Source organism: Populus nigra, chromosome 4, assembly GCF_951802175.1.
Source record: "Populus nigra chromosome 4, ddPopNigr1.1, whole genome shotgun sequence".
Lineage (NCBI taxonomy): Eukaryota > Viridiplantae > Streptophyta > Magnoliopsida > Malpighiales > Salicaceae > Populus > Populus nigra.
In genome coordinates, this window is record NC_084855.1 from 6,757,151 (window position 1) to 6,772,105 (window position 14,955).

At 31.8% G+C, this 14,955-nt stretch overlaps 1 protein-coding gene and 1 pseudogene across 1 annotated transcript; both read right to left on the reverse strand.

Annotated features, from left to right (window-relative positions):
- Positions 1-538: 538 nt before the first annotated feature.
- On the reverse strand, positions 539-2,100 carry LOC133690923 (FCS-Like Zinc finger 5-like). Its single transcript, XM_062111203.1, has 2 exons — positions 1,540-2,100; positions 539-1,025 (listed from the first exon to the last, which is right to left on the reverse strand). Exons 1-2 carry the CDS (start codon positions 1,830-1,832, stop codon positions 866-868), a joined length of 453 nt encoding a protein of 150 aa, XP_061967187.1. The 5' UTR covers positions 1,833-2,100; the 3' UTR covers positions 539-865.
- Positions 2,101-10,576: 8,476 nt separating this feature from the next.
- On the reverse strand, positions 10,577-13,230 carry LOC133690546 (probable glucan 1,3-beta-glucosidase A; annotated as a pseudogene).
- Positions 13,231-14,955: the final 1,725 nt, after the last annotated feature.

A 14,955-nucleotide genomic window follows, 5' to 3' on the forward strand; every position in this document is an offset into this window, starting at 1 on the left:
GTATCCAGTGATGAAAACAAATACATTTCTACAACATGTATTATTTATCTATTCAAAAATTCCGAAGAATAGATCTTCACATAATTATACTCGTTACTCACCCTTGCTTTGGTTATGACGATTGATTATGGAAAAGCAATTCAATTCAAACATTTGCTCTCTATTTAAATAATTAGTATTCAAATTCCAGAAGTCCAAACCTTCGAGACAGAAACAATAAGTACTAGCTAGTGGCTCAATACATCAGTTCGTACTCCATAGACTAGTCACGAATTATTGTTGTTTACGCGCGCAAATCTCTCTGATTATTAGGCAACTCATGCATCGAAACAAGATGGAGGTGGGGGTACCACCGGGAAAATGACGGGAATCTTCTTTAAAATCAATACCCTCCCACTTAGTACTGTTCAGTCCCAAACCCATCAATTTTATCTCTTGAAATCATTTTTTTACCACCATGAATTCACATATGCGAGCACACATGTACACACACATTTAATTCTGCGTATAATAATAATAGTGATAATAACAATAATAATCGAGAAAAACTTGCGAATCTGCAATTTTCTTCCATTACCAGCAAGACAAAACAGGATAAAATAAAAAGTGTAAGAAAAAGCCAAAAACAAAAACAAAAACAAAAACAAAAAAAAAACTAGGAAAAGAAATGCAGACTCGTTAATTCTAGCTAGGCAGGCCTCATAGTATGCGCCGCGGATCCACGTAAAGCAGCTTCAAAACTTGTCCCTTTACATACAAAAATATACGCCTGCATTCAAACCCACGTTCATATACTTCTAGACTTGGATTATATTATATATAGGCGAAGTTTTTTTTTTTCATTTTTCTTGGTAATTAATAATTTCTACAAGGCGGCAACGGTGCTCTCTCCTTTAGCGGAGACTTCTGTTGCGGTGGTGGTGGATACAGATTCTTTCTTGGATGCTAATGAGCACTTCTCTTTCCTCTCATCTAAGCTCATTTGTTGTTGCCTGCATTCCAGGCTGCAAAAAGCACTGTCACCCCTGCAAGAAGCCAAATTAACTTCGTTAAAAACAAAGTCGATGCCATGTGATCACTATTAAATAAGATAGATTCACAGTAATTAATTAAAGAACAAATAGTGTATTGACCAGACAGATGATAAAATTAAACAAAGTTGTTTGATAAAAAAAAAAAAAAGTTGGATGCATCAAGAGAAATTATTTCATGGAAGATGTGTCGGATTATGTTGTTATTTCTTGCAAAACATGATTGGGAATCGAATTGTCACATAAATAAACTGAGCTTACCATGTAAATCTGTCACTTACTAGTGAAACAAGGTTAATTCTTTTATTTTTTTTCACATGTATTACAACCGAAAATCCCAAGAAACAAGCAAAAATATCTCCGAAGATAAATTAACGATTTGAAGTTAGGATAAAAAAGAAAAAGAAAAAAAACGTAACAGAAGATGTTCGATTGTTGGTAAAGATTGTCAAAAGAGAATAAGTAGTAGCACAACTTACATAGCCTAATATAGAGAAAAAAGGATTACCTGTACATGTAGATGTCACGGCCAGGGATCAACCGGCGCTTGCAAAGAGAGCAAGCCCTCAAGAAGTGAGCAGTCTCCAAGAAATCAGCAGAAGCCCTTCTATAGGTAGTTCTTGGTGATCCAGCGTCAGACAAGAACAGTTGATCTATCAGGCCACCATATCCCGCCTGTTTTTGATGATGATCAGACGGTGGTGGGGCTGCTTCACTAGTAGCAGTGTTTAGATCAAAGGTGATCTCTGAGAAGCTTGTTGTTCTCTTCATTGGATTACGTGGTCTCTTGCCCAGCAACATCTTTGTTATACTCTTAGCAACTGCTAGCTATTAAGTTTTTGAGTTTCCTTTCACTGAGAAATATAGAGAGGGAGAAGGAGAGAGAGTCTGAGAAAGAGGGAGAGGAGAGGGGAAGTGCAGGAGAAGAGGGGGTTGGAAAGATAAAAGAAGAGCCAGAAACCCAGGAGTGAATCTGGGCCGTTGAATTAATATGCTGTTTTGGTATTACAGCAAATCCACGTCATTGACCCTTTCATCATTGTTTTGGTAGCTTCTGATACTTTTTTTTTTTTTTTTTTTTTAATATTCCCCATTCCAAGCAGTTAAACTTGAGGGAGCTTGAGTTTCCTCGTTCGTGAGTGGTTATATATATACATTTCCACTGTAATTTACTCTACCGTATGAATCGGTTCAAATTAGTCCCTATATTATAAATTTGATCAAATCAACTCTCCTACTTCTAGTTTTGAATTGCTTGGGTCCTATTGTCTACTTGTTCAATTAGGTTTATCAAAATCCAATAGTTGACTAATCTAATGCCTCATAATCATTAATTTGTCATAAAATGTGTCACTTATTATATTAAACATAAATAACCAAAGTAAAAAATATTTTTAAAATAAGAGGAGACTCGTATTAAGAATAATAACAAAAACTACTATCAATGAAATAGTAAATAAAAAATTAATATATATGCATGTGTGTGTGATTATACACTCAAATGCAGTTTTTCTTTTAATAAAGAATTAAATATCATATTTTGCATTTCATCAAATAATCCATCCCCTTCCTTAGAAATTGCTTTCTACGTATTGTTGTATCTTGTTTTCAATTTAAAGAATATATCAACTTATCTGGATCTTAGTTAACAGAGAAAAAAGATATTATTTTTACCAATCATCTAAACCATTAATAAAATCTATCTCCACTGCTCAATTATTTAATGATTTCATTAATTAAACATTCATTAATTATTGCACCACAAACCATCATCATTCACCAAAAACTATGGATAAACAAAAATTTATTTTGTTGTCCAGATTATTATTTTACAGCAAACTCGAATTCAAGCACAAGCCGAGCCAAGCTATCATATGTGTGATTTTAAGTATAAAGCCCACTTTGTATATGATTTTTTCTCTCTTTTAGGATTCAATTTTAATTTTTTAACTTCTTACTTTATAAACACCAAGATAGTTTTGTTTATTTTCTATGTGGAATAAATTTTTTTTAGAGGATTTTGGATTTCATCAAAACATATCAACCAAACATTTTTTAAGATTAATTTTTTATTTATTTATAATTTATTTAAAATATATTAATGTGTTTTATATTAAAGAGTTTATGTTATAGACTAAATTTCAACAAAATCTTAATTTTAAAAGTAAAAGGACTGCACTTTTAATTTGGTTTTATTACCATGTTTTTAAAAAGATTTTGCAACAAAATCATCGTATCCACACACCAGCTAGAGCCTTGGACCAATCACTGTATGCGGCCGTCTCATGAGTCATTTTCCATAGCTAGCATCCTCTTTCTGCATCAATTATTTGGGGAGCTTGGTCTGGACTCCTCTGGCCTTCCCACTTGCGCTGTCTATTTTGTAATTGCAGTTTAACAAATTAAACTGAACTAGTTGCGTAATTATATATAATTCTCTAATTATAATTCACGTGAAGAGCCTCCTTATTCCCTTGCAGCAGCACAGACAGTAATTTTTCGTATTTCTTATTAAATTGCAAGGCTAAAATCCGCCAATCTCAACACCAATAGAACGCAAGTAGAGTGGTCCCTGACTGAAAAGAAAACTTCTCCGGGGAACTCTTGCTTTTGTCATATATCAAAATTGACTGATGGTCAGCACTCAGCACTGACCAGTGGGTGCGTTGTAAAAGTTTCATGTAAAATGTTTGGCTGGCGTGCGATTGGTTTCTGATTTCCAGCAGATTATTTAATTACTCGTAATTATTTTTAAGTTTTGCCCAAATATTTATATATGTTGTTGAAACATTTATTTAATCATGTCGTTTTAAATGCTAAACATCGCGAGAATCTCTTGTCTTGCTTTCATTGGTTGAGTTCTTCATTATTTTTGGAGGAACTGGATGCTATTTGTCTCCATTTTCCTTTCCACAAACATCCTGGTTGGGCGTGCGAATTAAGGTACACACCGGCTTTAAATTTCTCAGTTTTCCTCTTTTGAGTATAAATAAAAATTTAACCCCGTATCTTTAGATGATATTGATATATATATATACACACACACACCTTAGCTTAAATTTTCGCTACAATTCCTAGATTAGGTGGAACATTATCCTAATTACTTCTCTGAATATGAAGCCTTTGTATCACTTAATTATAGGTTATGAGTGTTATAAGTAGAAGCTACAATACCATCCAAGATTTTCCAAATTCATGGGGCATCGTAGCAAAAAACCAGCGAAGAAAGGAGGGATGCGGCCTGCAAACAGTGAGCATAATAATAACAAAAGAGAATATATATGGCAGTGAAGTGGAAACTAGAAAGTAGAGGATTTCTCTAAATCCTTCATGATAAGATATCATATCTCGATCTAGTTTAAGTAGTTTTTAAAGTGTCAGTTCTTTTTAATGTGGAGAATATTATGCTATAAATATAATCTAGCTAGCTACGAGCATGCACGTTGTGATAGCATATGGTATATAACTTTTATCACGAGAAGAAATATTTTGTTTGCTTCAAATTAATGTGACAATTTATCGGCATCTATACTTGAAGATAAGAATCAATCGTGCATGGAGCATTTGAAAAGATGTTAATATGGTAAATTTTATATCTTCGAGATCTTCTTTATTGCTGATCCAATCTTTGATTAGCCTAAACTGCCCCATGAATTGATAAATCATTGTAAGTGTACAGCGGCACCACTGAAAGTAAAGTTCTATCAGTGATTAGACATTCTTTCTTCAAAATGCGCCCACTTTCTCACCATGATGATCCAAGAAAGAGAAAATTAAAGGTAGAAGAATGACGTAAAGAAAGAAAATTAAATTAGTTTTAATATATTTTAAAAATATTTTTTAAATTAAGATTATAAAATAACTAGAATATATATATATAATTTTAAATTTAAATATTATAAATTTAACTATTATTATTATATTATAAAATAAATAATACTTTATATAAAATAATTTTTATTATTTCATTAAACTATCTACAATTTCATTACGTATAAAATTCATCCGACAAGAATTACAGTTTTCATGATTTTTTGAGCATATAACAAAATCAAGTAAAATATTATCAAGAATAAAATTGAGATTACAGTGCAAGTGAATTTAATTCATTCTACACTAGTTTTTTGGAAAAAAAAATACTATTCAAAACAATGCAAGTAAATTTATAAAAAGTTTGCACTATTTAAAAAAAACAGTTCACATAAACATTACGAGTGGATTTAATTTTGCTCTGCACTGCTCACGTAAACAAAAGCAAACAGTGCAGAGTTTAGTTGATCGTACAAAAAAAAAAGTAATCGAGAGAGCTGTTTTGAATTTATCTACGTTTTAAACACGAAATGCACTGGGCACATAAATAATAAACTATATTTTTTACTTTATCAAACAATTAAAAAACAAAAACAACCACGTAAAGTGGTAATCTAGAGTATAAAGTGTATCACTTTGGTTACTAATTTGCCTTAGGAAAACACAGATAATTTCCACGCTGATGAGAACTTGAAGCACATACTTTTTTTTTTACCACTTTGTAATTTCACGGGGTTATACTTATTGGCACTATATTTATGTTTTTTTTTTTCAGGAAATACAAAACGATGCTAGCAAAACAATTTTTACTGCCAAGCAAGCATCAAGACTTCTAACAAAAAACTGGAAATCTTAGCCGGACATCAAAATTAATCTGCGTCGATGGCTCAATTCTGCTAAAGTTTTCTATAATTGCTGCAGGTAATTAGATATTACCACAGTCCTAACACTGATTTTGTTTCTCGGGATGAGCAGAAAATGGTTTTGGTCCCGCATTATGGTTTTTTAAAAAATTAAAATTATTTTTTATCTTTAAATTAATTTTTTAATGTTTTTTTTATTGTTTTGATGTGCTAATCTCCAAATAAAATTTATATATATTATTTTGATATATTTTTAAATAAAAATTATTTAAAAAAACAAATATTATTAGACTCCCAAAACAATCACTTTATATATCATAATTGAAGAAAATTTATCTAGAGTGAATCTATTTGTTATTAACATTAATAAAAAAATATAAAGCGAATTTAAAAAATCTTGTAATAAACACCCTGTGGACTCTGATTTCACGATTTACTACTGCAGTGCAATGAGTATTGTGTCTTTCAAAGAAAAAATAAGAAGGTTAATTATAAGTAGAGGGTATTTTGATCTTTTTGAATGACCCATGAGTTATTGATGATTTGTTGGGGGTGTATATGACTTTTTCTTTTCTTGAAATAATAAAATAACTTATATACTCTTCGTATTAAATTTTTTAAAACTACTAGGTGAGGATATTTAGATCTTTTTAATTTTTAAAATACAGTAAAAAGATAGCTTTGCCCTTAGAATCCAAAAAAATAAAACATGGATCCAGGGGGCTCTTGGTCTTTTTAGTATCTTTTATTTTTTTTCAATTTATCTTTTATTTTTTTAATTTATAATATTTTTCTCTTAGTTTTTTTTTAAATTTTATTGATTTTCAATTTAATTATCGTTGTTTTGATTTTTTTATTTTGTTAAAGTTTTTTTTTCTTTTCAATTTAACCCACTAATAAAAAAAATATTATTGTCCTCGAATTTATTTTTTATTTTGATTTTCACTCTCATTCTTTTAATTTTCATTTTTATCTTAGATTATTTTGTGTAATTATTTTTTTTATTCGATTTTATCTTTCAATGTTTGATTTGCTAGGGATTGGGATTTACATTTTTTTCGTGTATGCTGCCTCCGGTCTAATACCCGGGTTACAAGATTGAAAAGTTAACGCAGGTCAACATCCCTTTTCATGCTTATTTTTTTAAAAAAATTATCGTTCAACATTAGGTTTTCTTTAAAAAAAATTGATTTTGTGGTTTTTTTTTATTTTTTTTTATCAGGTTATCCAAATCTTATTATTCGAGTCACGAGTTTTGCATGTTAACTCTGGTTGATTATCTCTTTATTACCCAAATTACATGTTTATCATGTTAAAGTGAATCGACTCGGATTGATTTTTTTTTTTGTTTTTTTTATCCAATTTTATGTTTCCAAGGTTTTATTCCCAAGTTATATTAATGATTTTTTTTATTTATTTACATAATTTTTTTTTTTTTATGATAATGATTGCTAGGTGCACCAATTACTTCAAGACTTATGAGATGTCTTGCGAGGGATAGCGAGATCGGTCTAATATCCTGGCTGGACTTCGGAACCCACTCGTGTGAGCAGCTTATTCCTTGAAATTGAGGTATCATAGCTTTATTGCCATAAAATAGCTGTTTTTGTTTCGTAATAATTTACCAAAAGAAGTACCCAAGCAAGGTATTGCTTTAGAACAACGTTTTTCTGCAAGTGGTCAAATATATATATATATATATATATATATATATATATATATATAGACACACACACACACACACACACATACATCTGTTCGTTGAGTTGAGTTGCTTCTGCTAACAATGGCCAATAAAGGGATGTCACCCACGATCACAAGCAAAATATCTTCTTCAACATAGGCATTTGAAGGGCGCCCACCAGCTGCAGAATTCGATATTTCTACAACAATCATAATTGTAATCTGGAGAGTGACCCTTCAAATCAGACTTAACGATGAGTATATTATGTAGAAGCGTGATATTTTGAATTGGTTGAAATTCAGCAGAAACATACGTTATAACTTGTTTTGTCATGTAATGATTGATGTTAGCCACTGAACATCGACATGGACAAAAGCTTAGGATATTTCTAAAAAGGCTACACTCTGCCAGAAATTAAATTAGAAAAACTACAAAAATCAGTGTTTTACAGTGAATCAAGACTGATTATATTGTAGATTACTATAGTATAATACCATTTTTTTCCCTCTAGAGTGATAGCCAATGAAATGAAAATAGAAGGCAAAATAATATTTTCAAGAGGATTATTTCACATTATCAAATTATTCGAAGTAAATTGAATTTTATTTTTATTTTTTAGCACAATAAAATTATTTAATTATTTTTAAAAACAATAAAAAAATAAATTGTTGTCCAAGCGATTGTAGTCCTTTCACCTTTTTCCAAAACAATAAAATGATTGAATTACCCTTACAAACAAAATTTACTAAAATGAAATTCAGGGGCTATTATGTATTTTCATTATGGTTTTCTTTTTTAAAAAAACAAGTGCATTAAGTTACAAATTACTATTTTAATAAACATAAATATTATTAAAAAAATTAGTTGATGAGTGCATTGCTCGTGTCAACTTGGAGTTTAACTATAAAATTTAGGTGATGCATACAGTATCACCCGACAACCAAACTTCAACTTTTAGGGCAATGTTAAAATCTACTCGATGGCTTCTGCATGTTTGGGCAATGCTTGTGAGGAACGAAGCTTAGGTTTGGCACTGATGACCTTTCTTTTCTTTTTTTTTCTTTTTTTTTCTCTCATCCTCAATTCTCGTGTCAAACCCTCTAATTTTTCAAACCAACCTTTTAATTTTGTTTTTCTTCAAATTTCATCCATGTTCTTATGACTGTGATCGTGGCTCTCTTAACTTAAAGGTTGTGAGTCGGATTAGTCTTTGTTATTTTTGTTTTATTTGAAATAATTTATAAAATTGGATCTTTTTTAATTTCATCCTTCTTTATTTTTTTTATTTATCAAATTTGATTTCAATTCTTTTAATTGCTATTTTTTTATCTCTTTTTTTTAATTTTTAAATCCCATCCCTTATTATATTATTTAATTTAATTTTCATATTATATTTAATCCTTATTCTTTTGATTTATATTTATTTTGTTTCTTAATTTTGAATGTTTAGAAATTTTTCTTTGTGATTTTGATGGGTTTGCTTTCTACAGGGCAACTCGGTCTAATGAATAAGGTCACAGGTTTTGAATATTGACTTGATTTGACTATGATATTTTTTAGATCTATTTTTTTTAATTTCATCATTCAACATTAGGTTATTGGATCTTCAACTTTGTGATTTTTGTTATTTTTTTTTATATAAGGAGTTATCTCAATCTTATATCCCGAGTTATGGGTTAGCCGAGTTGAACCTGGTTAACTCTAGTTTTTTCTTTAATTTTTTTTAGTTTCATCTTTCATTATTTAGCTTGCTTAAAAGCTGACCTCTATTATTTTATTTTATTTTATTTTTGTACAGAGTTATCCTAACTTCACAAGCAACCCATAAATTATCTCATCCAGCTCTTTCTTTTAAGGTGATGTATGTGTCATTGTTAGACTCCCAACATTACCTTGATGACCTTTTCTTTGTTTCCTTTCTTTTTCTTTTTTTGTCTTGAGATATGTGCAACAACATAAAAAAAACATCATATGTTTTGAGTGTTTGCACACTATTTTTTTATACTTTAGAAAAAAAACCCTATAATTTTAGTTTTTACCATGACATGTGTATAGGACTATATATAATAGCAAAAACATGCATAATTTTTTTAAGTTAAAATGATAACAAAGCGTGAAATTTATTTTTCTATTTTAAGTTAAATAAAAAAAGTAAATCATTTATTACAAAGGATTAAATTGTATTTTTTTTTAGATTGAGAGATAAAAAATGCGTTAAAAAATAGCTTAGACGTTATGGCTTAACTCTTCGAACCTATAATCCAGGTCATGAACTCGACTAGGTCTAATATTTAAAAAAATAATGATTTTGCATGTAAATATAGAATAACAAAATTGTTATAAAAAAAATAGGCCTAAAAAGAGCTCAAGCACATGGTCTTTATGGGCCAACTTGCCCAAGCCTCTAAAAAACCCAAACTCGTTGGCCTTCAAGCCCATACCTGTACACCTGGACTTGACATATTATTTTAATCTTTTTAAGAGGAAAATGACCTATTGTTTATCTCAATTTTTTAAAAAATAATAATAATTAGGCGACATGTTGTTTGTTGAGGTAGGTGACTTGTAATTTGTCTGCTTAATTTTAGGGCACCACTATAGTGGTTAAAAAAACAGAGTATAGAGTTTTTTCCCCAAAAAACTTTTTTTAATCCATTTTAACAACAAAAAATCTCATAAACACACGTAAAGCATATATTAATCAATTTATTAGCCTAGAAAACTAAAAAAAATTGTACAAAAATACGAAATCAAACAGTGTTAGATTTTTCTTTTTCAACTTGAATCTATGTTTTTAGGCAAAATTGAGATTTGAAAAAACCATCATCAAACTCCTTTCATAAAACAAAACTCGTGAACATCAAAATCAATTATTTTGGTGGTCAGAATTTGCAACCATTTTGACTTTATCTCTCTACATCAAAATCTAGCGAAGGTCTCTTTTCTCTCACAAATCCGGGATTGAGAAATAATAAAAATAAATTTTTTTACAAATACTGGAATTGAAAAAAAAGAAGAACATAAAAGGTATAATTTTGGAAATGTATTGACTAAATTGAACTTTTCACACCAACTTTGAACACTATTGATTTTTTAGTCTTTTCTAGCTTAGTCCTCCTTTGACTCAATAAATGAAAAATAAGATTTGGGGATTAAAATTACAAAAAAAAAATCTCACACTACAACAGTCAACGGTTGAACAGCATCCTTCCGTTTTTTTTTTTTTTTTTCACTGAACTGGATGTTCCTCGTCGAAGTCTCAGCCTGATGTCACCATTATTGATCATCCACTCCTGGCTCCAATCATTGTTCACATTCTTTAGCGTCCAATAAGCCTGCGCAAAAGTAGCTCTGCCACAGACCTCCAATTGGGCCTTAGCGAATCTTTGGTAATCCTGCTGTGGTCACATAATTCAGTTGGGCCGACCTATTTGTGTGGATGAAATCAATGTTCTGTTGGACTCTCATGCCGTTAAAAACATCAGAGAAGAGGTTGTAATAATGGACATCAATAACAGATCCAGTTAAGCCACCAGATCGAGGAAAGAGTTCTCTTGGACCATCCGAGCTCAGCCTATTTGACATCACCACATAAGCTGCTGAGGAATGCTTGCGGACAGCGTCGTCACCGGCCTTGTAATATTTGGTCGCACTGTCTAGAGATGCTCCTGGTGCCCGCCGCTCATTCATGAGTTCAACTGCATAAAGGCTTGGGCTCTTTGCATACCTAAATACTCGCATGCATTTGTACCACAAAATTACCTGCTGGGGAATCCCAGGATATTTTCATTCATATTTCATTTACCTGGCAGTTAAGAAGTCTATAACATCAACTGTTTGTTCTGCATTTGCATCCGTTCGATCCCATTCTTGAGAGCCATCTGTAGAAGAGCTAAGTTCCCAACCATTTTGGGAGTCAGGGGCAGCATGCTGATCAATTACAACCTTCGATTCATATTTTCTGCAAGTTTACGCTGCCAAATTACATGGGGATTGTAGTATATAGCATTAAGATTAGTGGTCGGATAAAATACCAGTTACAGATAGCACAAAAAATTTCCCTCCCGTGCATGAAGCATAACTCTGCCCGTTTCTGTAGACTGCTAACAAAATCTGTCAAGATCTAATGTCTCATGTTAGAATTGCTGTAGAGTTTTAAGGTTATTAACTCCCGTTCTCTAGAAAATTCACGTTACTATGTTAGATGGCTATTAATGAAGTTGGTTGGTGACTAGAGTTCGAGTTTCATGTACCAGTTACCAAACCTAATGAAGACCAACTGGAACAACAGTGGCTTTAAATCGCAGCCCAGTAAATCTTAAGAACATGACCCATGAACTCTAAAAGTACTAATTTCTTGGCTATATATGTGTGTGTGTGGGTGGGTGGGTGTTTCTGATTTTGCAACGAATTGCATGGGTTATAGATGGAGATGGGCATACAGTGCCCATAAGAAAGCATTGTCTAATGCTTTCAAAGATCCGCCTACGCAAGGTTGTGGAGGGGTGGGATCACTTGCTATCCACCATCCAACCGGTATTCTCACAGAATTAATTCCCTTTTGAGATATGAACTTGAAGTCATCTTCAACAATGAATGTTCTCCAGTGATCCTGTTATGGACATCATCAGTTAGTACATCGATTATTTTCTACGTGACTGGCTTTAATTACTACATCTTCACGTCACATGCAGTCGTTATCCAAGTAAATGTTGGACACTAATGGGAAGTTCTAAGAGGTAAAATTCAGCTTAACTAAATCTTCTAGGCTTTTTAAAAACATAAATCTGCTATACTAAGTCCACGCTTGGATCTGATCCACATATGAAGGATTCAACAGCTAAAAAAAAATTTAAAAGATTCAAAGTCAACTCGTCCAGGGCACGCGAAAGGTGAAATGGGATAATACTTTTCTACAATGCCTTCGGTTTTAAGAAACAGATATAGATTACTGAAACAATCTTTACATTATTTTAGATGGCAGATATAGAATTTCGAGTAGTGATGAAAATCTTAATATATTCATTTCGAAATTAATCGTTGTTGACCAAAAACAGAAACTTCCGGTGATCGATTCTAGGAACATCCAGTCAACCAAAAGCACTGTAGAGACTTCTCCCTTGTGCTTAGCTCGTTATAGTTTTTGGAAGCTAAAGATTGACGGGAAATCATGAACCTGTAAATTTAGTAGGCTCTTACCCTCACAACTTGTGGGGCTAGTTTTGGACCATAACCATTAGTGACTTGAAACCCTCCAGCAATGGTCATCACAAATACTGACGTGTACATCGTCTCCCCATTTGCTGTCACTTGCATTATCAGGTCTTACCAGCTCCTCTGTTTTTGCCAGCAGTTGACAATATAGCCTATGCTTAAGATGGTTACAAAATACTGTATTTGCTTTTACTTATTTACACATCCTACAAATTAATCATAGTTACTTGTCTTAAGCCCGACCAAATATAATGATTTGCGGACTTGTGGTTATGAATAGAGGGAGAAAAGGTAAGTCACCTGCAAGAAGAATCCTTTGGATGCTTTGATTCTAACACGAATGGAGTCGTTCGAGTTTCTCACAATCTCAAGATTTTCAGATCTTCCAGATGTCAATCCCATCGGCATTGGCTTCCAAGCCCACGAATAGTTTGCTCAAGAGCCTGAGGTTGAAATTCGGTGCATTAATCCTCCGTAACTGCAGTGACAAACGACAAGCTTGGATTACACTTTACATCCTGATTTAAACTGCAGTCCAGGTCCATCCTAGAGAAGTTGACAAAAAATGAAAATCATGATCTGCGATAATCATCAACCGAAAAGAGTAACAAAAAAGTGACAGAGCAAATAGGGGAAATTATCCATTATAGTTTTCCTTGCCCTAAAGTGTGTTTATGTAATCGATTTTTTAAGAGTATTTCTTAATTGAAAATGTATTATTTTGTCATATATATATTTTACATAGCATATTAAAATTATATATATAAAAAAACATTTAAAAACATCATTTTAATATTTTTAAAGAATAAAAATAGTTTGAAAAGCAATTTTTTAAAATATAGGATGGACCACAAGTTTGCTGCGTTTGGGTTTTCTTTGGTGACCTTCACAGCAAAACCCCCCAAATTACTCATCAAGATACAACCAAAACATGCTTAATTGAAGCCCAGTATACTGTGAGAGAAGAAGTATGGAAGAGACTTTTCCATAAAAGAAAGACAATATGTCATTAATTTCCATGGCTGGTCTTCTTTGCAAGCGTAGTGGCTCCAAGATTAATCTTTTGGATTTCAGGAATCGAGGTGGGAGACATCTCATTACGGTATGCACTTTCTGTGTAGAAACGATAACATTTTCCAGGCCCAGTGCACCAGCCATGTCCAGCTCGTTGCTTGGCAGATGCCTGTGAAATTGGCTTTATAACTAGGGAATCAAGCCCTGGCTTTAGATCATACACATTCTTCTAGGCAACTCCAGGATCATTAACATAAACAATTCTAGCCACGCCACAGCATTCCGATAAATAATAAAAATAGCATTAAATGTTAGCAAGTGTATAAAATTTAAAATATAAAGCATAATTATAATGAACAATTATAGCTTAGATCAAACTAAAGGTAATTTTCTCTGTTTATAATCATGCATGCACCAACTGGTTGGCGATGCCATAAAAAAAGAGAAGGTTTAGTCCAGTCTTCAGTAACAAGCCAACCACCAAGAACAACTGCTTTTTACTTTAAAGCTGGGATTTACTCTTCTTTATGAAAGACAGGATGATAGAGCTACGACATGTAGTAATGGTCAGCAGCTGTCTTGCTGCATATATCGCCACTTTTCATTAGCTCTCTTGTCTGTTTTAACTCGCATATTAATTACAAACAAGCGTTGTAGATTTCTTATATTGGTTGACACAAATGATAATATAATTATCATTTTATTTTTTCCAAAAATATCGATTGATTAGTTACTGAGAGTAGTACGGCTCTTCTTTTTTTAAGTTCAGCTAGTTATTTTTAGATTGGTCGGGAGTGCAAATTGGTTTTTTCAAATATGTAAGCACGTTATAATAACTAAATTATTCTTAAATGCTTTAACTAATTCTTTAAGAATAATAACTAAATTATTCTTAAATTCTTTAACTAACATGTATAAGCTTTTTTATATTTTCATCATGATTTTTTTGTTGTTATTAAGTTGATTAACTGAGAGGTAATTTGTTATTTAATAAATATAAAATACAATTAAAAAATAAAAAGTTATTGGTGCGTGAGTTCAACATGCTATCACGTCCTTCATTTCACCGTTCTCAAGCGGTGTGTTTCAGCAACCAAAGACTGTTTCTCCAATGTGGCTGGGATCATCTTGGTAGTCCTACCCTTTCTAGGTAGAGTGTGTGACTTTCTGATCTTTAATTTGACATCGACGATCTTTTTTTTCTCTCTTTCTTTTCTTTTTAAATTCCATGTTTAACTATTTAAATTTTCAAAACAGTTTTTCAATGTGTTTTTTTTATTTAATCTATGTTCTTGTGATTACTATTTATTTTATTTATAATAATTTATAAAATTAGGAT

Coding starts and splice junctions, on each gene's coding strand:
- LOC133690923 (XM_062111203.1), bottom strand. CDS start 1,832: ATGTTGCTGGGCAAGAGACCACGTAATCCAATGAAGAGAACAACAAGC. Junction 1,026..1,539: donor CGTGACATCTACATGTACAG/GTAATCCTTTTT, acceptor GGCTTCTTGCAG/GGGTGACAGTGCTTTTTGCA.